Here is a 23,453-nt window from a genome sequence, read left to right on the forward strand (position 1 = left end):
ATCTGGGTGACTTCTGCGTTGGTGGCGGACAAGTTTGTCTGGCAGGGCCTTCGTAAGCAGGTCGCGGCCTGGGCCAGGGCCTGTATTTCCTGCCAGACGTTGAAGGTCCAGCATCATGTGCGGGCACCGATGCAGGATTTTGTGGTTCCCTCTTGCCATTTCCAGCACGTCCACGTCGATTTTGTGGGCTCGCTGCCGCTGTCTCGTGGTGCCACCCACCTGCTGACCATCATGGATTGCTTCACGAGGTGGCCAGAGGCAATTCCGCTCACCGACACCTCCGCTGCGTCTTGTGCTCGAGCTCTCTCGGCTCACTGGATTACTCGTTTTGTCGTGCCTGAGGACATCTCTACTGACCGAGGAGCTCAGTTTACTTCAGCTTCGTGGGCAGCTCTGGTTCAGTTGTATGGGGTGCAGTTGTATCATACCACCGCCTATCACCCTCAGGCCAACGGGTTGGTGGAGCGTTTCCACCGGCATTTGAAGTCGGCGCTGAAGGCACGGCTCACGGGCCCGGACTGGGTCGACCAGTTGCCTTGGGTGTTGTTGGGTATTCGCACGGCCCCGAAGGCGGATTTGGACACGTCATCCGCTGAGCTCGTGTACGGCTCCTCGCTGCGGGTACCCGGGGATTTCCTTCCTGCGGCTCGAGGGCTGCTGGAGCCCGCTTCGTCTGTCTTGGCGAATCTCCGGGAGAAAGTGGGCAGCTTGGCTCCTGTTCCAACCTCTCGGCATGGGACGGCTCCGGTATATGTGCCGCTGGACTGTTTATTTGTATTTCTCCGCAGGGACTCGCACCGGACACCACTGCAGCGGATTTATGAAGGTCCTTTCCCGGCGTTGCGACCCGGCGTCGCGACTTTTCTGTTGGATGTCGGGGATCGGGAGGAGATCGTTTCAGTCGCTCACCTCAAGCACGCCCACCTGGATATTGACAGCCGTTGGTGGTGGCTCAACCCCGGTGTAGAGGTCGTCCGCTGGTCGTCCCAGTTGCACCTGTTGTGCCTGTATTCCCTGCACCTTTAACGTTTGCTGACTCTGTTCCGCCAGTTCCACCTGTACCATCAGTTGTGCCCCTCATTCAGTCTCTCACTCGGTTCCTTACCTCGGGTTCTGGGGGGGGAACGGTTCCTGTAGCGGCACCTAGTGGTGACTTGAGGCAATGCGAACCCTCGCTATTGGCTGGCGCTGTCACGTGATCGCGGGTGTGTTCTCGCGAGCTTTTGATTCCTCAGTTGAGCTCCACCTGTGTAGCAGGAGCTTCAAGATATTTGGCTGACCCAGCACGTGGTTGAGTTATACATTCTGTTTGTCGTTACAAATAAAAACTTATTTTAATCAACCTTATTTTGCTCATCTCGCCAAATCAGTCTATTTATTCTCCAGGAGCGGAACCAGAGGACAAAGAATATGAGATGCCGAAAGTGTATGAGGCTGTGGAATCTTTGGAAGTCTTAAAAGAGAGAATGAATCTTTTCATGTTCCTTTACAACGAGACAGTACGAGGGGGGCATCTGGACTTGGTCTTCTTTGAAGATGCCATAATTCACCTGGTCAAGGTGAGACCGGATAAATTTTCTTTCACAACATAATTCACTCCTAGTTTTAAAGCTATGCATTGCTAGCCTGTGCTCTGTACAGTATATAGGTTTAAAACTGATGCCAATTTGGGAAGTAGCGTGTTAGATTTTACTATAAGATTCAGCCTTGGCCCACTGAAAACACTCCTTTGCTTCTGATTCTGAGATGGAGTACTACTGAAGAGCACGTATACCAACACTAATATTCAATGTTATTCTGGAGGGATGTTGCACTCTTGGCAATATCTTATTCAAGATTCAAGACTGTTTATTTGCCATAGGGTCCCTGAGATGAACAGTAACAATGAAGTTATTGCTTCAGCAACTTTGTAGCAGCTTTTTTTTTTGGGGGGGGGGGGGCGAGGGGGGAGAGGTGGGGTGCAGGAAAGAAAGAAGATTTGATAACATTGGAATTGTCACCAAAATCAAGGCATCATTGTAAAAAACCAAACTTTTCCTCATGCGAGATTTGCAACTTAACCGTTGTCCCGGAATTCACTTGCAGATATCGCGCATCATCAGAACACCTCGGGGCAATGCTCTGCTTGTTGGTGTGGGTGGTTCGGGTAAACAGAGCCTAACAAGACTCACTTCATTTATTGCTGGGTACCAGACATTCCAAATCACTCTCACCAGGTAAATCTACACCTGAAATATGAATGTGTGCATGTGTGTGTCCTGTAAAATATTTATCTCTACAAATGGACTAACACGAAAATCAGGAATGGTTGAAAAGCCACTGTGGAAGGAATTTGCTTTTGCTAATTCTTGCCAAATATTTTCAATGAACAATCATAATCTCTAGTGGCTAAAACCACGAGGAGATGCTTAAATGCTAATGGGGCACATTGCACTGTGATTTCTGCACTAGAAAATGCTCAAATTATTTCTCATTTTCTGGAAGGACTGTAGATCATATTGCATTGAAAATGTCTCTGCTACATTGCTGAAGTATAATTGAAGAGTTTCTGGATGCAGAGTAAAATTTCCTTCAGGTTTTCTGTCCAAAGTCTTCGGTTGTCCTTTTATCTCCCTAAATTAATCCACATACAAGAATATAAGAAAGCAGAGTTTCATAATTTGCCATGACTCATGTTGGAAATAATTTTAGATGTCCACTCAGGTATCGTAAGACTAATATTTTCTTTGCGGTCTGCATTCAGAATTTATATAATAGACAGTTTAAGAAGTCAGACTGAACAGTTAACATGATTACATATTACCAAAGCCTGGGAACAAGAGGAATAGACTCAATTGTAATGGACTATTAAGTGTGTTCATAGGAAAGCACTGATATTCAGAACAATTACTGTAGCTATCTTTGTATAACTTGTATATAATCAGATCATACAGTACCTCAGACCTGTTGGAAGATCTGAAGACTCTGTACAAAACAGCTGGACAGGACGGAAATGGAGTAACCTTTATTTTTACCGACAATGAAATCAAGGATGAGGCTTTTCTGGAGTATTTGAACAATGTGCTTTCCTCTGGAGAGGTCTGGTACAATCTTTACATGTTTTTGTACAATCTTGAGATACATGTGTGCCTTATTACTTTGTGCCCTATTAAAATGTTATCGAATTTTGTTTCTGTCGTTGCTGGTGAATACTTGAAGTATTCACAAGCAGCAATGCATTTTTATGTGAAGAATTTGCATGCATTGTGAGTGTTTTGCTGTGTTATACAGGTTATGTTTCTTTTCATTTGACTGATGAATTGACATCAGGTTCCTGAGGAAATTATTGTAGGTTCAGAATCTCCTCTGTTTGATAAGAATGTAGATTTGGTCTATTTTCAAAGAATGATGTATTTAGTTGGCAAGCTTCAGGTGCTAACTGAGAGAGTAAGTCTTCCCTGCAGCAGTGCCTTAATCTCACTATCATCAGGATATTGTGTTCGGTATCATGTTTAGTACAGACATGGTGGGCTGAATGGCCTGCTCTTGTGTTGTACTGTTCTATGTTCCATTGAACAGAAAATATACTGAAGCTGAGAAAAATTATTTGCAATACAAAGCAAAATCCTGATTTGGGTGGGGTGAGATACCAGATAATATTGACTTATGATTTGATTTTTAAGAAAGCACATTCTAATTGTTATTACAATTTGCCAGATACACCATCACCTTCACATCTGACAAAACGTGCGCCAAAATTGAATCCTGAAACTACCACAATTAACAGTTAAGCCGAACAAAAACCCCAACTAAGTTAACACTCAATAAAATGCAATGTTGTGTCAGATCATTGTACTCTGTCTCTGAAATCTACTCTGCTGTGTACCCAAAGAATACATTTTGGAGGATGAGTAAAATGTGCTCCAATGACTACATAGTGTACATCGTGTTAAGAGAATGTGGTAAATAATTTCCAGATAATTGAATGTGGGGGATAGAAAGGTCTTGTTTTGAGGGAAAGCATAATATTGCTGTGGGATTTTAGCGGGTGAATTTCAGGTGGGTTGAATGTAATATTTAAGTTGTAATTATCTTTGTAGGTTTCAAACCTCTTTAATCGAGATGAAATGGATGAAATTTGCAATGATCTTGCACTTGCAATGAAGCAACAGTTTCCTAGACGACCCCCAACTAATGAAAACCTGTACGATTATTTCATGTGCCGAGTGCGGCAGAACTTGCACGCCGTGCTTTGTTTCTCACCAGTTGGAGAAAAGTTCCGAAATCGAGCGCTGAAATTCCCAGCACTGATTTCTGGTTGCACCATGGATTGGTTCAGTCGCTGGCCAAAGGATGCTCTCATTGCAGGTAGGACTGAATGTGGAGTATGTTGTATATGAGATAACTTCAATTAGAATTCAACATTCAAAGTATTTGTAACCCTGGCTGCACGATTTCCCTATCCTTTTTCTCTTTATTCTGCGCCCTTTAAGTTGTATTGTGCTTGGTCTGTTCTGTCATCCCCACCCACCCCTGATCCAGTGTGGTCCACTGGTAGCGACTAAGCCTCAGGCATGAGTTCCTCAGGCCCTATCCCTGGAACACACTGATAACCTTTTGACAGGTTACTGTTATCAAGGGTGGCACGGTGGCGCAGCAGTAGAGTTGCAGCCTTACAGCGCTTGCAGCACCAGAGACCTGGGTTCGATCCTGACTATGGGTGCTGTCTGTAAGGAGTTTGTACGTTCTCCCCATGACCGCATGGGTTTTCTCCGAGATCTTTGGTTTCCTCTCACACTCCAAAGACGTACAGGTTTGTAAGTTAATTGGCTTCTGTAAATTTTAAATTGTGTGTAGGATAGTGCTAGTGTACAGGGTATCCTAGTGTGTAGGATAGTGCTAGTGTACAGGGTAATCACTGGTCGGCATGGACTTGCTGGGCCGAAGGGCCTGTTTCCACTCTGTATCTCTTAAAAAAAGTCTAAAAAGTCGATGATAATTGGACATATAGAAATAGTTCAATGTAAATATTAAAATGAAACAAAAGTTCTACGAGAAATTAATTAGTTAAACATAATTAGCAAAACTGGATTTGTATAATTTGTAACAATGGAGGCACCAATTGCACCCACTTTGAATGAACACTGAGCAAATATATTTTTCACAAAGTTTGTTTGCATATTTTTTGAGCATTGCTTTTTCTCATGGAGTAGAGGAGAAAGAATATTATTTCAAAGAGCACACATGGTCTGTAAATTATTCAGTAAACCGTTGAAGTACAAAATTACCATTTTCAACAGCATTGTAGTCTTACACCGGTTGCTCTCAACATTCGCCTCAAAAGCTATTATGATAATCTTCTCAAATCTAATGAATGCAGAAATGGGGAATGACATTTCCAAAGTAATATAAAATCAAAATAATATAGATCAGTGAGTCATAGGTTACACAATTTGCTATGTGAAATGAGACTTCCAGCATCAAGGTGTATGAAATCAAATCTTAGTCATTGAAGTGAAAGGGATAAAACTTGTGGCTGTTTTTTTTTTTTACTTTTCAGAGTGGGCAAGTGTTATGATTATAACATCAGTACACAAGACAATAGGAGCAGGAGTGGGTAGCCAGGTTCCATGAGTCCTGCGCATGGCTGACCTCCCAAAGACCTATTCTGTGCCAGTTCCACATAGTCCTTCTTCTTCTTCTTCTTGCGTATGGCGTGCACAGCCTAAAGTTGTACGACAACTTGTTCTATTTGATCTTCTTTAATTGTGCACGCCAGGTTGATTGCATTCGTCGAAACAGGGCGGACCACGTGAAGGTTGCAATCTCCCACCCCCTAGCCTTCAATTCCACAAAATTCTGAAAATGTATCTCTCTCCTTTTCAAATATCCTCATTGATATAGACTCCATTGCTCCTTGGGTGGAGAATTCTAAAGAGTCACCACACTCTGTGAGAAGACATTCCTATACATCATTTTAAATGGTCATTCTCTAATCTTTCAACGATGTCCCCTCGTTCATTACCACTAGTGGTGGACATCCTCTCATGCTGCCTCAGCATCTTATTTGTTTCAATACGATCACCCTCATTATAAACTCCAAAGCGTACATCAAACATTTTTTGTTGTTGATTGTGATAGGACAATTTTTGACTGCAGAAATCACAATTACTTTGCAGAACGTTGTTTTAAAGGTTACAAAAAAAACTATTGTTTTCCTGTAGTATCTGAACACTTCTTGTCCTCATTTGAGATCGACTGCAGCCTGGAGGTGAAGCAGGAAGTGGTGGAGTGCATGGGTACTTTCCAGGATGGTGTAGCAGAGAAATGTGTCTTGTACTTTGAAAGGTGAGTCCGCATTTTACTAATAAATAGCTTGTAAATTCAGAGAAAATTACAAATAGCAAAGCTGAAAACCTTTCATAAAAACACAAAGTGCTTTTGTGGAGGGAATGAACAAACGACGTTTAGGGTCTGAACCCTCTTCAGACTGATTTGAATTGAGGGACGGAAAGCTGGAAAAGAAAGATGGAAGCAGAACAAAGCCTGGCAAATGAACGGTGGATACAGGTGGGGGCAGGATGGGCTTGTTTGGCAGATGAATGGAGGCTCGGGATGAAAAGGCTGCAAATGTTCAATAATTGTGTAACTTTCAATAATTCTGTTTAGATCTGAAGAGCATGAAGGGAATCAAATTGCTCAGTTTTCCTTCAAAGTAGGTGCAATTGGTGCCTCCATTTTTCAAGTTATATAAATCCAGTTTTGCTGATGATTTGATGTTTCTTCGGTGCCATATTGTCTTTTAAAATGTTAGCAATTACACATTTTTCTAAGCATTTGTTGACTTTATGTAGATCTAAGTGTAAACAATATAGTATATTAATGTTACTCTAATATATTTACTCTAAAGGGTTTTTAGTAGATTATTGGTTTCCATCCATTCATTCTTATGGGGTTAGCCTAGGAAATTGAATACCATGAAAAAATCGCTCTTGATCTTATTTGAATGGTGGAGCAGGCACAAAGTGGTGAATGTCTACTCTGCTTCTAAATCTTGCTGAAATACTAGAATGATGGTTCTTAAACATTGCTGTCACTGAGGTGCAGATTACACTTATGCTATTGTTACACTTACAGCTACCTTGATCTCATGTGTCTATTAAAAGGCATCTTACTGGATTAATTCACTGAGACGTAGTAACTTACAGCCAGTTAACATTAACTGGATAGTTATAATTTAAAACTTCCAAGAATCCCTGCTCAAGTTCCAGAATAATGATTTACTGAACTGTGTTAAATCTAAGGTAAGCTTTCAGCTAGACTTGGGGGCCAAGGAAAGAGCGTTCACGTCGCGGCCCTGTTTCAACCAATCTTTCCACCACCACGCACAAGAAGCACAAGAAGCGCAAGACAGACACCATTGGGCAGATGCCAAGAAGTGTGTTCAGCTCTGGCTGAACAACTTCTAATCTTGTGTGTGGACTCGATAAGAAGAAGAGCTAGACTTGAATAGCTGAAAGTACCCAGAGGAATTCTGATTTCTTAATTTGGAACTTGCATAATGTTTCTGCTTAGCCACACGTACAGCCAGCAGGTATACTTTACCTTAGAATATATCAACTGAATCTGTTTTCCTGCAGTATACTAGTCTTTATATTTATTTGGCAAGCCATTCCTGGCTTGATAATTCTATTGCAGATGTTACTGGACTGTTTCACCTTTAGCCCTTCTATATGGCTTTGATTCGAGTATTTTCATTTGAATTATATTTTGAAAACTACTGACCTGATCATAGCCTTTCTTGTGGCCAGTTGTATGGCGAAGAGAAGAATGAATTTAAATATGCCCTACAATTCTCTGTTAACAATGGGGTTGGCTTCTGTAATATGGTAACTTTCAGAATAGAACTGATATCTAATGAATCAGTTATATTGTTTGTTAAATATGGGGTGATCATGTTAAAGGCATTTGTTAAAATTGTTATTAAATGTTTTCAGCACCAGCTGCAACGTATAGATGGTAAATCATATTCCTGCTAATTTTAGCACACTTGCACAACTGTTCTTTGTAATTCAGTCAGTAACTTTGATTTTCCATTCATAGGTATCGCCGTTCAACCCATGTTACACCCAAGTCATATCTGTCCTTCATTCAGAGCTATAAAGTCGTGTACCAGGAGAAACAATCGGAGCTGCAGACTATGGCAGAGAGGTGATTTGACTGGCCCTGAAAAAAATGTTCTCTATTCCTTTTCAAACAAATATTACACGCATTATTGTTTTTAAAAAAAAAGGGAATTGATAAAGCAACCTCATGTTCTAAAGAACTTTACAAATAATATACTGTACATCTGAAATGTAGTCACTGCTGTAATATAGTGATAGCTGTAGCCAATTTACATTGAATAACACTCCTGTAGACAATAGTAAAAATAATGAGAAGATAATCTATTCCATATTAATGCTGATTTAGGAGGAAACGTTGGCTAGGACACCAGTAAAAGCTCTCTTGATCGTGTGTGGAAAAACTATCATGAGATCTTACTCCTGCTATTGAAAGTGTTGACAGGACCTCAGTGGAATGTTGCATTTAAAATGATATCAACTTCAACAGTGTAGCTTGCGTTCTCCACTGGACTGTTGGTCTACATTCTTTGCTCAATATCTGGATTATCTGAGCCCACAATCATCTAACTCAGAAGGAAAATTGCTGACTCGAGCTAATCCTCAGGGGGATGTGAGGCTATTTCGTCATTCAGTATGGCCATTTTACTTCTTCACATTGTTCTGTTTTCATTCTGTTGATTGCACAAATGGAGTTAGTTGTTTCTCTTTCCTCCTCAAGAATGAAGACTGGTTTGCAGAAGTTGAAGGAAGCTTCGGAATCTGTTGTAGCCCTTAGCAAAGAACTGGAAATAAAAGAAAAAGAGCTTAAAATCGCCAATGACAAGGCTGACATGGTAATGAGGTGTGCAAGTATTAATTTGTGGAAGTGTTAAATGCACCAATTCTGTTTTTTGTCATTAATTCATATTCATTCATCCGGAAGTGGCGGCGCTGCCCTGGCAGCAGCGGCTCGCCTGCAGTCCGTTCGTTTTTACTTTTTTTGTGTTGTTTTTTTCGTTTTGTCTAGTTAAGTTTTTGGTTTTTAGGTTGTGTTTATGTGGGGGGTGGGGGGTTGAAACGGGGCTTGTTGTCTCTCCCTTCGGGGGAATGCAACTTTTTTGTCGTATCCCCTTTCTCTGCCTCCGTCTGCGCTGAGGCCTAATGGCGGAGCTGGCGACCTCGAGACTCCGGAGGCAGAGCCAGTCAGGACTTGCCCTGGGCTCGCTCCCGTGAGGGCGGTCCGGCTCGGGGCTGGAACGGCGCTCCCGTGAGGGGCTGTGACGCTCCCGTGAGGGCGGCCTGGCGCGGGGCTGAGACTCTCCCGTGAGGGGCTGTGGCGCTCCCGTCGGAGCGGCCCAGCTCGAGGGTGGAATGGCACTCCCGTCGGAGCGGCCCAGCTCGAGGGAGGTACAGCGCTCCCGTCGGAGCGGCCCAGCTCGAGGGTGGAATGGCGCTCCCGTCGGAGCGGCCCAGCTCGAGGGAGGTACGGCGCTCCCGTCGGAGCGGCCCAGCCCAAGGGTGGAATGGTGCTCCCGTCGGAGCGGCCCAGCTCGAGGGTGGAATGGCGCTCCCGTTGGAGCGCCCCAGCTCGAGGGAGGTACGGCGCTCCCGTCGGAGCGGCCCAGCTCGAGGGAGGAACGGCACTCACGTGAGGGCGATCCGGCTCGGGGCAGGAACGGTGCTCCGGTGGCTGGGACGGCGTTCTGGCGGCGGTGACCTGAGTCCGGGGTTGAGCCGCGGGCCAGCGGCTGTGTCCGTTGGACTGGAGGGCGGCAGCTTCGACCACCCTGGGCCGCCGTGTTTGAGCCGGCCCGTTTGCGGGGTTCGGTGAGCCGCGGGACTGTTTGTACCATCGCCCGGTGGGTAATCGCCTCAGCGCAGAGGGAGAAGAGGAGGGAAGAGACTGCAGCCCTAAGATTTTTGCCTCCACCACAGTGAGGAGGTGCTTGGAGGACTCACTGTGGTGGATGTTAATTTGTGTTTATTGTTGTTTATTATTGTATTATTGTATGTATGACTGCAGGCACGAAATTCCGTTCAGACCGTAAGGTCTGAATGACAATAAAGGTAATTCTATTCTATTCTATTCTATTCTATTCTATTTCAAGAGAAAACAGTGTTGGGATTTTTGTTCAAAGGCTTTTATGAATTCTGATTTACTTTGAGAATGCTTATCCATGCCAACTAAATATTCTGCTACTGGTTTTAATTCAGTATTCATGTGCAATTAAGCAGAATGCTGGTAATTATTTGATTATATTCTATTACATGATTTAATTATTATAGTTAAGCACTATAATGTTTGTATGTTGTGGCCTCTGCCTCTTTGAGGCTGCAATATTGTCAGGGAGGAAGGGTTATCACCGTTATTATAAATGGGGCTTTCTCTTATCATTTCCCAAATAACAATTATTCACTTTTGGAAAAGTTACATTTCTGATTTATGAATTATCACAATGCATTGAAAACCATCTTCAAGAATTCTTTGATAAAATAAATTTCATGCGTTCTGCTTAATGTCCTGGCATTTAATATGGTATCATAATATGAATTTGATAATTAGAAATATTTTCATTCTTTGAATTAGTTGAATGTGACCCTGGCTTTGAGTCACAACATACTCCCTGGCTTTGTAAACTGCTTGAATGCTCACATGGCTCTCTGCCCATATTACACTCTTTATAAACATGTTTTACCAAAAACTCAGCTGCGTGGATGTTAAGGGATACCATGCATCACCCTTATGGTCACTGATCACCAATAGATTCCAGTACAGTAGTGCCTAATTCATAAAATCATCATCTGCAGAGATCTATAGGGGATTTCCCCACTTTGTCTCTGTAGCCTCATCTAGAAATCTTTCATTTCTGACCCTGCTGTTGCCAACTTACCGCTTGTTGCTAATACCAAATATAGCTACAACCATTTAAGCCCTCAGTTCCAGAAGATCCTCCATATCCACTGCTCTCTCCATCCCCAAATCCATGCCAATGACCAGACTTGTACTAACGTTTCCTTCTTTGGCTTGGTGTCAGTTTTAGGTAACCTGGCTGCTGTGATGCCTTGGGCTGCCTCAATATGTTAAATGCTCTCTTTTACTTGCATGGACGTGAAGGGGGAAATGACCTCCTCCTGTATTGTACATTTCTGCTGTGAATGTCAGTTTCTGTTCATGACTACATTTCAGAAAAGACATAAAGATTAGTTGGAAGGCAGTCTGGCTTGAAGACAAGAGAAATTAACAAATTGAAAATGAAAGGACAGATGGGCTAGATCATCTTGAACAGGATTGATGCCTCAACCCAATGCCTCAATCTCACCTCTCCAATCCCAGTTTTTTCAGATGAAGATGGCTGACTGCACCAAAGAGACATCCTATGAGGTGGAGTTTGCTCCAGGAAGTGTCTCAGCCTCGGGAGATGCTTTAGTGTTCCTGTCCCATTTAACACCAGAAGGGTTCCTATCTGAAACATCACCTATTCCTTTTCTCCAGAGATGCCGCCTGTCCCACTGAGTTACACCAGCATTTTGTGTCTATCTTCGATGTAAACCACCATCTGCTGTTCCTTCCTACCCATTTAACACCTCAGCCCATTTTAATTAATTTAAATTAAAATCATATCAAAATGAAAACAAATAATTTAAAACATTGAAATAAAGTAATAATTCAAGACATTGCCTTTTCCCACTGGGTTGATGACACAATTCAAATGAATGGGTTTGTTGATCGTATTGCCAGTCTTTCCCAGCACAAAATTCTTGAACACCACTTGATAGCCAATGTGAAGTGTGTCAGGACTCCTCTCCTCGTCTCAATGGTGAATTGTCAGGTTCTGGCACCTCACCCCTAATGAGGCTCAGACTCTGACCTTTCACACTGAATGCGTGCGGCTTGAAGACACATTAAGTATGAGCGGCTGAATTCTGGCAGTTCCCACTGGATCATTGCTACTGCAAGACCCCGGTACGATTGGATTTAAAACGTGTAAAAATGATTTTTTGCCTATTTGGGAAGAAAGAAGATAATGTTGAAATAGAATGCAATACTTTGATTCAGCATTGAGTTGGGAGGAAATCCAATTTCACGTTCTTTACGCTAAATATGTTGGTTCGTAGGTTCTTAAAGAGGTGACTGTGAAAGCTCAGGCAGCGGAGAGTGTGAAAATGGAAGTACAAAAAGTCAAAGACCTCGCCCAGATGATTGTGGACGGCATATCTGCAGATAAGGCAGTGGCTGAGAAAAAGCTTGAAGCTGCCAGACCTGCATTGGAGGAAGCTGAGGCAGCCCTGCAGGTGAATGTCAGGATCTTGAGTCTGTGGAGGGTGTCTATTGCAAACATCATGTGCAAGCTAGCATACAGTTCAAAACTTTCAAATGTTTATTCAGAATTTGTGCTCACTGTTTACAAATGTAGTTTTAAAATATATTAATGTTTTCATTTATTGATGATAGGCTAATCTGTTCCCTCTAAACACTGCAGACAATTAAACCAGCTGACATAACCTTAGTGCGGACTCTCGGGCGTCCGCCTCATTTGATCATGAGGATAATGGACTGTGTGCTGCTGCTGTTGCAAAGGAAACTGAACCCTATAAGACTTGATGTGGAGAGGAACTGCGTTATACCATCATGGCAGGAATCACTGAAGTTCATGGCAGGAAACCCTCTCCAAGCACTGCAGGTAAATACAGCTGAGCTGGAGATGTTGGCTTGAAATGGAGATAAATACAGCTGCACCTGTGGTCAACCAGTGTCCCTGGTGTTTGGTGAAGATTCTTGTTCAATTTAGATGATTTTGCTTCACTCAAAGTTCCCATCAAACATATTTTGGAAATTACTTGTGAGTTTGTTTCTCCTAAAAGACAATTTAATCGTCTGGAGAAGGGTCTTGATACGAAGCGTCACCTGTTCCTTCTCTCCAGAGATGCTGCCTGTCCCGCTGAGTTACTCCAGCATTTTGTGTCTACCTTTGGTGTAAACTAGCATCTGCAGTTCCTTTCTGCACAATTTAATGGTTTTATTGGGCTTTAGCTAAAGAAAATAACTTTTATTCGGACATCAAAGTATTTAAAATAATTAATAAATCCTTAATCCCTCCTCTCTCTTCTTCCAATTGTTTATATTCAGCTTTAATGGTGACTGTGTAAGTTGCCAATTGACTTCAGTAAAACGATTAGAATTGGGAAGACAATTCTGGCCTTCCCTTCTCAGCCAGAAGGTAGTTTCAGAGCTTGTTCCTTATTGTAACTCTAGGCTCTTTGATTCTTTGTCTTGAAGTTATTTGATTGAAATGCTTTGTGAAACCCGCTAATGTAAAAATTCCCTAAGAATCACAATTGACATTGAATGTTAAGTGTCTTGTTTGTTTTATTGAAAATTGCGCATGACTTCACTCAAACTTGGCAACATAAATATGACAGGACCTGCTTTAGGTTGGAATATGTTGTTCCCTGAGGCTATGTCTCCTAATTGAACATTTCTGTATTTATCTGTCATCAAAATGGTTTCTTTGTTTTCATAGCAATTTCCTAAAGACACCATCAATGAAGAGACGGTTGAACTGCTCTGTCCCTATTTTCAAATGCCGGATTATAACATTGATGTGGCCAGACGGGTTTGCGGTAATGTTGCTGGTCTTTGCTCCTGGACTCGAGCCATGGCCTACTTCCATGAGATAAATAAAGAAGTCTTGCCTCTTCAGGTTTGTTACACATTGTTGCAGTGACAGTCTGCATTAAAACTGCCATTTATGTCAAATGAAAGGGCTAAATTTTACTTTAGCAATATAGCCGATGCTATCTGTCATTAGTTAGACTTACCATTGTCTGTTTTGATTGTTAATTTTCTCATGCCTCAAGTTGCTGAAAGCATAATGAGGGAAATGGTCATCCTAGGACAAGCAATCAGTTGAACAAGACAAGCAATTGATAGGAAATAAACAGTGCAAGAACAGAAATGGAAGTATAAATGAAAGTCAAATCAATGCCAAATCATGTACACATCATTTGCTACTGACAGGGAAATAAAGAGGGCAGGAAGATTGGTGTAAAACAGGCTAAACAAGCTTTAACAAGTAAGAAAATAATTTTAAAATTATCATTCTATTTTAATAATGCCTGAAATCTGAAGGATTAACACTATACTTGTGACGGTTAATTTTCAGTGGCAATTGAATTGATTGCAGTTAATATATAACATAATTGAAATGGTATTTAAGAAGGAACTGCAGATGCTGGAAAATCGAAAGTACACAAAAATGCTGGAGAAACTCAGCGGGTGCAGCAGCATCTATGGAGCGAAGGAGATAGGCAACATTTCGGGCTGAAGAAGGGTTTCGGCCCGAAATGTTGCCTATCTCCTTCGCTCTATAATTGAAATGGTAGTTAGGTTTTGTGTGATGGGTTTTGCCCATTATTATCTCACAAACACCACATATTCCCACCAGTCTTTACATTCCATTAACAAGCCTTATATCCAGTTTCAATATTTGACAAAATAACAGTGAAGTGGTGTGTTGGGCAATAACATTTGCAAATTTGGCTACCGTGCATCGACTCCTCTTTGGAAGTTGCTGGCTCATTTTTATGTTTGGTGAGTGTTTTTAGTGTCTGGTTATTTCCATAGAACCATTGATTATGATTTCCAATGTTTGATTCTAATTTGTTTATGAAACTTAAGGAAATATTTAATATTGCACTGCTTGCAATGGTTGAAACTTTTTTTCAATATTTTCAAGGCCAACCTTGCTGTACAGGAAAGTCGCCTGGCCATTGCCCTGGAGGATCTGAAGAAGGCTCAGTGTGAGCTTGATGCCAAGCAGGCTGAGCTTGATACTGTGCAGATGGAATATGAGCAAGCAATGAGAGAGAAACAGGTAAATAGGAGAAGGTAGACAAAAAATGCTGGAGAGACTCAGCGGGTAAGGCAGCATCTATGGAGCGAAGGGAATAGGCAACGTTTCGGGTCGAAACCCTTCTTCAGAATAGGAGAACATTCAATAGGAGAACGCTGGTTACTTGACTGGGTTATTTTGTGCTGACTCCAGACTTTTGGTTGGAATGTGGGAAAGAAGGAAGCATTTAGATGTTACTTTTCACTATCTTACAACATCCCAAAGTTCTCCAGCGCTAGGTGTTAGTGAGTATAGGGAATTGCTGCAGTTAACCAGCATACAGCAAAGATTCACAATGAGATAGTGATCCCACAGTCTAGTTTCGATTGATGTTGGTTAAGGGATAAATATATAATTCTAATCAGATCTTGCAATGACTTCAGGACTAAACTTGCCCTGGACACTTTATCACTGGCCAGATATGCATTGGGTACAGCTAGAGCAGTAAAGCTGTTAGTAAGTCTTTTAATATATTTTGCAAAAATAGGGTGGGACGAGATGACATTGTTTCATGTAGATTACAGATCATCTGTAATGTTCTGCAACTACCAAAATCAACGATGATCGGAAATCTCAACTGTTGTGGTGTGCATTTTGTCTGATAAATATCAGAGCTCATGAAAGGAAGCCGCACACACAGATCAAAGCAACCTCAGCCCTGTGATCAGCAGGCTACCAAACAGTCCTCCCACAAGATAGGGTGTAGTCCCAATTTCCCAACCTACCTCACTGCAGACCTTGCACTATTTTCCATTTGCACTTTCTTTGTAATTGTAGTGCTATTATCCTGCAAGTTTATATTCTACACTCTGATATTTTTCTCTTTGCACTAACTATTGTATTCATGTATGGTATGTGTGGATAGCCCGCAAAAAAAGTTTTTCGTTTTATTTCGATACATGTGACAATAATACTAATAAACAAAAGATGTTGGAGGCAGAGTACAATGCAATAACCTGGCTATATGATGCATTCAGCATTACGAACTGGGGATGAATTTTTAGCCATGAACCTACTGAATTTTATAACATAGGACATAAACAGGAGGTAGCCAAGTGGCCTCATTCAATAGGCTTGTGTCTGATCCAATTCTGACCTCAACACCACTCTCCCACAATTGCCCCCGCCGAGTCCCTTAAATTTAAATGTCTATCAATTTCCGCCATGCCTGGGCTGGGAGAAGAAATTCATCCTCATTTCCTCCTTGTTTTAGATATCATCCCAGGAGCAACATTCTCTCAGCATCCATCCTGTCAGACCCCCAAACCCAATGTCCTCCCATCTCTTCAATCCTTCCTTCACGCATTATTTGTGTGAATTTGCTAACTCTTAATTTGCTTTATGTTTTCCCTTTCAAAGTCATGCCACGTGACCTATTTAGATTTTCTCAGTACAAAATCTGTTATTTAATTTTTGCTGTAAGATTTTTCACTGGTTGTAGGGGAAGTTGCAGTTTATTATCTGAAAATGTGTATCCTAATTTGCTAAGTAAAAGATGTTGTTAAACCAGATTTCTGACTGGGGATTTGGGGGGGAGGGAAGGCTGGTGTGTAATTTTGATGTGAAACTTTATCTAATTAACTCAATTTTTTGACATTCCTGCATCTTCATACTTGGCTATTTAAGTGGCTGGTAATTCACTTGGATTGTATGAGTAGATTAATAGCCTGATATGGGTCAGAAATCTAATGGTCATTTTGATTAGTGATTTTTGAGGGGAAACCTCTTTGAAACTTACAGAATAGTGAAACGCTTTAATAGAGTGGATGTGGAGAGGAGAGTCTAGAACTAGAGGCAATAGGCTTAGAATTAAAGGACATTCTTTTAGGAAGGACATGAGGAGAAATGTCAGAGGGTGGTGAATCTGTGGAATTCTTTGCCACGGAAGGCTGTGGAGGCCAAGTCAGTGGATATTTTTAAGGCTGAGAGATTCTTGATTAGTACAGGTGTCAGAGGTTATGGGGAGAAGGCTGGAGAATGAGATTAGGAGGGAGAGATAGTTCTGCCATGATTGAATGAAGGAGTAGACTTGATAGGCCGAATGGCCTAATTCTACTCCTATCCCTTATGAGTTTATAATTGATTTTATGGCGTGATTCTCAGACACTACGAGAGGATGCTGAACGCTGCCGGCAGAAGATGCAAATGGCTTCAAGTCTGATCGATGGTCTGTCAAATGAGAAAGAACGCTGGACTGAGCAAGGCAAAGAATTTGCTGCTGAGGAGAAAAGACTTGTGGGTAAGTGGTAACAAAGGAATGTAGGAATGCTTCGTACTTACATTGTTGACAATTGCAAGCTGCCTATTTCATGAAAAGTCTGACAGATAATCATAACACATGAATGAACAAATATGCCAAGATTCAGAACCAATTTCCATGTGGCAAACTGAATCTGACCATCTTCTGACTTGACCTGGGTCACCCTCCACCCCTTTTAGCACAAGCACGTACTGAGTGAGTAAAACATACCTCCTAGTTTTTAAAATTCTCAGGAGACTCAAGAGGTTACAGTTGCTGTAATCTGGAACAAAATACATACTGCTGGAGGAACTGCGTGGGTCGGGCAGCATCTGTGGACATTCCAGGTCGAGTCTCTGCAACAGGACATGTGGTGCAGAGTCTCAATCTGAAATGCTGACCCTTCCCTTCCATTGATGCCGTCTGACCTGCAGAGTTCCTCCAGCAGTTTGTTGTTTGTTTACAGTGCTCATCCTTGTCTTGAAATCTCTCCATGGCTTTACTCCTCATTATTTCAGTAACAGCCTCCATCATTCCAAGCTCCCAAACATCTTCTCTTCAGTTGTCAAGGCCCCTAGCCCTGGAATCTTAAAAGGTAAGGTCTGTGACTGTCTTGTCCATCTAATGCTGTTTAGTGTCAATTATTTTTGAAATAACTCATACAAGTTATCTTGAGTTGTCAAACTAATTAAAAGGAGCTATTTAAATGAAAGATTGTTGTAGTAATGATAAGCCTGAATAACCCAGTAAATTATTGCGAGATTGCTCCATAATTATGCGAAACTACTTTTTACTTGAAGATGGCATTCCATTGAAATGTGCCATTGCTTTTTTTTCTGATATTCCGATAGTCTAAGTGAGAAGTCCCAGATGTTGGTCAACACCCAGAAAGGTTTTAGATTGGTTTTACACGGTTGGTCAATGGTTTCGAGGCAACGAAAAACCTTTCTTTTGTGGCAGAAGCATGAAATAAAATAGGTTGTTATCGGGGGAGGGCAGGGTGTCATGGGGAAGGGGGAAACAAATTTTAATAAGAGAAATCTCTAGAGTTGGGAGCATGTCTATTAGTCAGTGCTGGAGGGGAAATCTGATCGTGGCGGTTAGGTAGGAGCATCAGAGCAGGGAGGTGGAGTTCAAAGTCCTGATCAAATTAGCAATGAAGAGTTTGGACTTGATACCAACTTGCAGATGTTGGAGTGTTAATTGGAGTGGTGGTGGCAGCAGGCACGGAAATCGCTATAAAAACATGGAGGGGACAGGGGACACAATTTTTGACACACACACACACACACACACACACACACACACACACACACACACACACACACAGACACACACACACACACACACACACACACACACACACACACACACACACACACACACACACACACACACACACACACCTCTCTCTGCGGTGACTGTGGGCCTGGGGGTACAGCTCCCGGCTGACTCCCGACGTCTCTGGCCACCCGTGGGGTGTGGGGGGGGGTGGCACTCCGGTAGGGACGTGACAGCGCCGGAGAGCCGGGATCGATCCTGGCTGCGGATGAGGCGCAGGTCTGTGCCGAGAGTGTTTTGGCACGTCTCCCTCCTCCAATCATCGCACTCTATCCAATCGGCGCCCTCGATCAGCAGTCCCACCCCCACTGTCTCGCGGAAAGCGGAGATTTCACCGGGTTTTAAAATCCGGATTACAAAAACTTGGGGGGGATATCCCCCACCTCTCAAAGCAGAGGGGGGATGTGTCTCCCCTGCCCCCCCCCCCCTGGGATCTGCTTGAGCAGGGCTAGTTTATGTAACATTCAAGCAGGGCTCACATGCACACTGGGCATGGACATGAGGCATACAGAAGGTCAGAAGGAAAATCATGGATTGCAAAGACCTAGTAATCAGTCATCTCTCCTGTTATAGGTGTTTCTTTTTAATGATGTTACAATGTGCTGCCCACACAAACAATGTGTGCAATTTTTATGCTTGTCTGTTTAACCATCCACCTGCAACTGAGAAAGAAATTATTTTCAGTTTTTGCTCATCTGATTATTGCATAGTCCATGGCAGAATAAGCTGTTCTGCTGTGGGATTTGTATAGATGCACGATTCCTAAATGTAATAAGTTTATTTTCTCATGTTTGTTACAGGTAATGTTCTCGTGGCTACAGCTTTCTTATCCTACTCTGGTCCTTTTAACCAGGAATTCAGAAACCAGTTGTTAAGCAAATGGCAGCAAGAAATAACATTACGTAATATCCCTTTCACCACACATCTGAATGTCTCGGAGATGCTTGTTGATGGTCCCACGGTTGGAGAATGGAATTTACAAGGCCTTCCGAATGACGACTTCTCAATACAAAATGGAATAATTATTACAAAGGCAGCTCGCTATCCTCTGTTAATTGATCCTCAGGCTCAGGGGAAGACCTGGATAAAGAACTATGAAGCTAAAAATGAGCTTCAGGTAATTGACATGCACTGTGGTGATAAAATATGTTTCCAGAATTTGCAGTTCATGTTAATGGCCACGACATCCCTGATCATGTTGCAAGATGAAACAAAGCAGATTTAATATTTTTCAAATTAATTAAAATGAGCAATTAAAATAACCAATTAACCACAATTTGTTGCACAGTACAAATTTTTAATCGACATATATAAATGCAAATACACAGCAGTCTGACATTTATATTGCCTTGCAAGTATTTAGCATTTCATTAGAATTTTGTCTGTAGGTTGATGATGAGGAAACATTTGAGGGGGAGAGCAGAAAGCATTAAAGAAGCCATTGTTCCTCTTTGTAATGTAGATCAGTCAGAGTGGAGTGAGTAATGCAATGCTAAAGTTGAGGGAAATCTATAACACTGTAGGAATGGTGAATAAAGACAGAAAGGAAACCAAAAAATGCGGAAAAAAATAATTTATCCCATTAAATTTACTGGCTATAGGATGAGTGAGAAACTGCAGGTTTTTGTATAAAGGGTATCTAATAAATAGTGACGGTTTTAGATTTTTTCCATTCTATTTATCTTGTGTATATGTTTAGGCTCCTGGAATATAGAAGCTACAAAGTTGATGAAAATAATGCAAAATGCACTAGAAGTGTTTCCCTCTATTACAGGCAACATCACTGAATCATAAGTATTTCAGAAATCATTTGGAGGACTGCCTTTCACTTGGTAGGCCATTATTAATTGAGGATGTCGGAGATGAATTGGATCCAGCACTAGACAATGTGTTGGAGAAAAACTTCATTAAAACTGGCTCAACACATAAGGTAACTAATAAATCTTTAAAAGTGTCAATAAATAATCCAAATTAAATCTACTGTTTCTGTTAGCTGTGTGGTAACACACATTGTAGGTTTGAATTTTTTGTTGTTGAAAGATACAACAGGGAAACAGGCCCTTCGGCCCACCAAGTAACATTTATCACCTGTTCACACCAGCTCTATGATATCCCTCTTTCGCATCCACCACCCTACACACCAGGGACAATTTACAGAGGCCAATTAACCTGCAAACCCGCATGTCTTCAGGATGTGGGAGGAAACTGGAGCACCTAGTGGAAGCCCATGTGGTCACAAGGAGAATGTGCAAACTCCACACAGACAGCACCCATGGTCAGGATCGCACTGGCACTGAGACAGCAGTTCTACCAGCTGTGCCACTGTGCCGCACCATTTCAACACTTATTCTTGGGATATGTATATCACCAACAAAAGCAAATGTATGATATCTTTACTTTTCTGTAGGTGAAAATAGGAGACAAGGAGACAGAGATCATGAATGGTTTCAGACTGTACATCACCTCAAAATTGGCAAACCCTGCTTTTACCCCTGAAATAAGTGCCCGGACTTCAATTATTGATTTCACTGTCACCATTAAAGGTCTGGAGGAACAGCTGTTGGGACGAACCATTCTCACTGAGAAGCAGGTAACAAACTCCTTCAGTTAATGCTAAATGTGAGAGAATTTACAAAATGATCAGACATTATTCATAAATCAAAGATTTACAACTGCTCATTATGTGTAAAAACACGAACAAATTAAAATCATCCATGATAGTCGCAGTTCCTTTCTTACATCCCTATGATATTTCCCATGTTATCCTTTGTTCAATCGAGGCATAACTCTTTGGGAGCCTATAGACTCCTGTAACCCATGTCTTCATTCCTGTTTTCCTTATTTCCACCCAAAAAGATTCAAAGCATCTATGTCATAACTCACCACAGCAAGTGAATACCTTCCTTGAATTACAATGCTGCTCCTTTCTCTTTTTGTCTACTTCTTTTGAACATCATATAATCTGGAATATTGAGTTCTCAGTCCAGGTCACCCTGTAACCAAGTTTCTGTACACCTTGTTTCTATTTACACTCACTCGACCACTGAAGGGCCTGTCCCACTTAGGTGTCATTTGCGCATCACGCAGATGGCGCGCAAAGTTTTTGTACATCCCAAAATCCTGGGGCGTCGCGCGCGACCGCACATCACTGCCTACTTCACCACACACCATGCGTCGCGTCGTGCGTCGGGACGCGTAAATGATGTCGCGTAAATGACGCGCAAATGACACCCATGTGGGACAGGCCCTTAAGTTCTTTGCTCTTTTTCACCCACCATAACTATAAGCATGCATTCAAGAATTATGAGTAGTATAAAAATGGTTCCGTTTTTTCATGGTTTCTTTGCTCAAATATCATAGAGCGGATGGCCACCCTTACACAATTGCTGTTCTCCTTTCCCCTGGATCACAAAATACTTGGTAAAGGCTAAATAGGAAGTCCCATTTTACTCATGCACATGGGTCAAATGAATTATATTTAATTAAATGCCATTTATCATTTCATTGAAATAACATTTCTGCATGGCAAAACAATGAATTCTGATAGTTTATAGTGACTGCTCTTATATTAGGCCACTGAATTCTAATGCATTTAATCCCCATTCCTTTCCAAAAAAGGCGACCTGAAATTTGTGATTTGCATCATAGATTGGTTCTTAGAGCAAGATGTCCCAGAAGATTACAAAATGTAGTTTTAACTTATTATTTGAGATCATTATGACTTTGTAACAAGAATTAATTCTTGACAAACATTTAATTGAATTGATGTAAAAAGAAAAGAAGAAAGGTTTAAATAGTTTAGAATGTAAAATTAAAGACAAATTAAACAATTGTCCGTGAGTTTGTTGATGTAAAATTCTCAATTGAAAGTGATACTTATTTAAATTCAGAAATGGAACACATTCTGTCATTATACAGTAAAGAATTCCACCTAAAAGTCCAAAGAAAGGTCTCGACCTGAAGCATTATCCATCCAATTCCCTCCACAGATGCTGCCTGACCTGCTACTGTACGTTCAATTATTTCTTACTCCACCTGTTCTTTTTTCTTTAAGGAACTGGAGAGAGAGAGAACAAACCTGATGGAGGATGTGACTGCAAATAAAAGAAAGATGAAGGAGTTAGAAGATAATCTCCTTTACCGTTTAACAACCACCCAGGGTTCCCTGGTGGATGACGAAAGCCTCATCATAGTGCTTCGAAATACGAAGCAGACAGCTGAAGAGGTAACAAAGAAGCTGAAGACAGCAGCTGAGACAGAAATGCAAATTAACAGTGCCAGAGAAGAGTACAGACCAGGTGGGTCAGCATGTTCTGTACAATCTAATGCATCAACTCACCATTGTATAAATGCAGGATTTTTTTAAAATAGGCTAAATCAATTTTTTTACACATTTGTGTTCAAATTTTTTCTGATGGACTTGAGGCTCTGCAAATCAACATACATTTAAAAAATATATATTTAAGGGTGCTCATCACTGCCTGCCCTAACTTGCAAATATATTTGTAGTGATTTTCAAGAGCCAATTCAAGAGTGTTTGATGGTTATATGTACCGCCAATTCAACAATGAAATTCATACTTGCAACCACATAACAGGCTTGTAAACACAGTACACATAGATAATATATCATAAACAAAAAATCAATAAATTAATAACCCCGAATACTAGTGCAAAAAACTCAAAGTCCTTAATGCAATCCATAGTTGATAGTTGAGGCTATTGTTGTGGAGTATTCCAGAGCCCGGTGGTCATTGGGATGAAGCTCTTCTTGAACCTGGCCAGCACGGTTTTCAGACTAACCTTCTTCCCGATGATAGGAGTAAAATGAAAGTGTGGCCAGGGTGTCGCGTGTCTTTGATACTGGCTGACCTTTTGATGCGCCACCTCCTGTGGA

General features: G+C 41.7%; 1 protein-coding gene across 1 annotated transcript in view; it reads left to right on the plus strand.

Annotated features, from left to right (window-relative positions):
• LOC116982917 (dynein heavy chain 5, axonemal-like) overlaps positions 1 to 23,453 on the plus strand; it is a 110,983-nt gene that overhangs the window by 68,101 nt on the left and 19,429 nt on the right. Inside the window, exons 39-54 of the mRNA XM_033036471.1 lie at positions 1,387 to 1,559; positions 2,086 to 2,216; positions 2,925 to 3,078; positions 4,080 to 4,347; positions 6,204 to 6,327; positions 8,083 to 8,190; positions 8,824 to 8,938; positions 12,201 to 12,377; positions 12,566 to 12,766; positions 13,607 to 13,786; positions 14,822 to 14,959; positions 17,081 to 17,216; positions 19,358 to 19,674; positions 20,332 to 20,487; positions 20,965 to 21,147; positions 22,612 to 22,855. Of these exons, the coding sequence (XP_032892362.1) occupies positions 1,387 to 1,559; positions 2,086 to 2,216; positions 2,925 to 3,078; positions 4,080 to 4,347; positions 6,204 to 6,327; positions 8,083 to 8,190; positions 8,824 to 8,938; positions 12,201 to 12,377; positions 12,566 to 12,766; positions 13,607 to 13,786; positions 14,822 to 14,959; positions 17,081 to 17,216; positions 19,358 to 19,674; positions 20,332 to 20,487; positions 20,965 to 21,147; positions 22,612 to 22,855 (2,805 nt within the window). The remainder of the gene's footprint in view (positions 1 to 1,386; positions 1,560 to 2,085; positions 2,217 to 2,924; positions 3,079 to 4,079; positions 4,348 to 6,203; positions 6,328 to 8,082; positions 8,191 to 8,823; positions 8,939 to 12,200; positions 12,378 to 12,565; positions 12,767 to 13,606; positions 13,787 to 14,821; positions 14,960 to 17,080; positions 17,217 to 19,357; positions 19,675 to 20,331; positions 20,488 to 20,964; positions 21,148 to 22,611; positions 22,856 to 23,453) is intronic.

This window comes from Amblyraja radiata, chromosome 17, assembly GCF_010909765.2.
Source record: "Amblyraja radiata isolate CabotCenter1 chromosome 17, sAmbRad1.1.pri, whole genome shotgun sequence".
Classification (NCBI taxonomy): Eukaryota; Metazoa; Chordata; class Chondrichthyes; order Rajiformes; family Rajidae; genus Amblyraja; species Amblyraja radiata.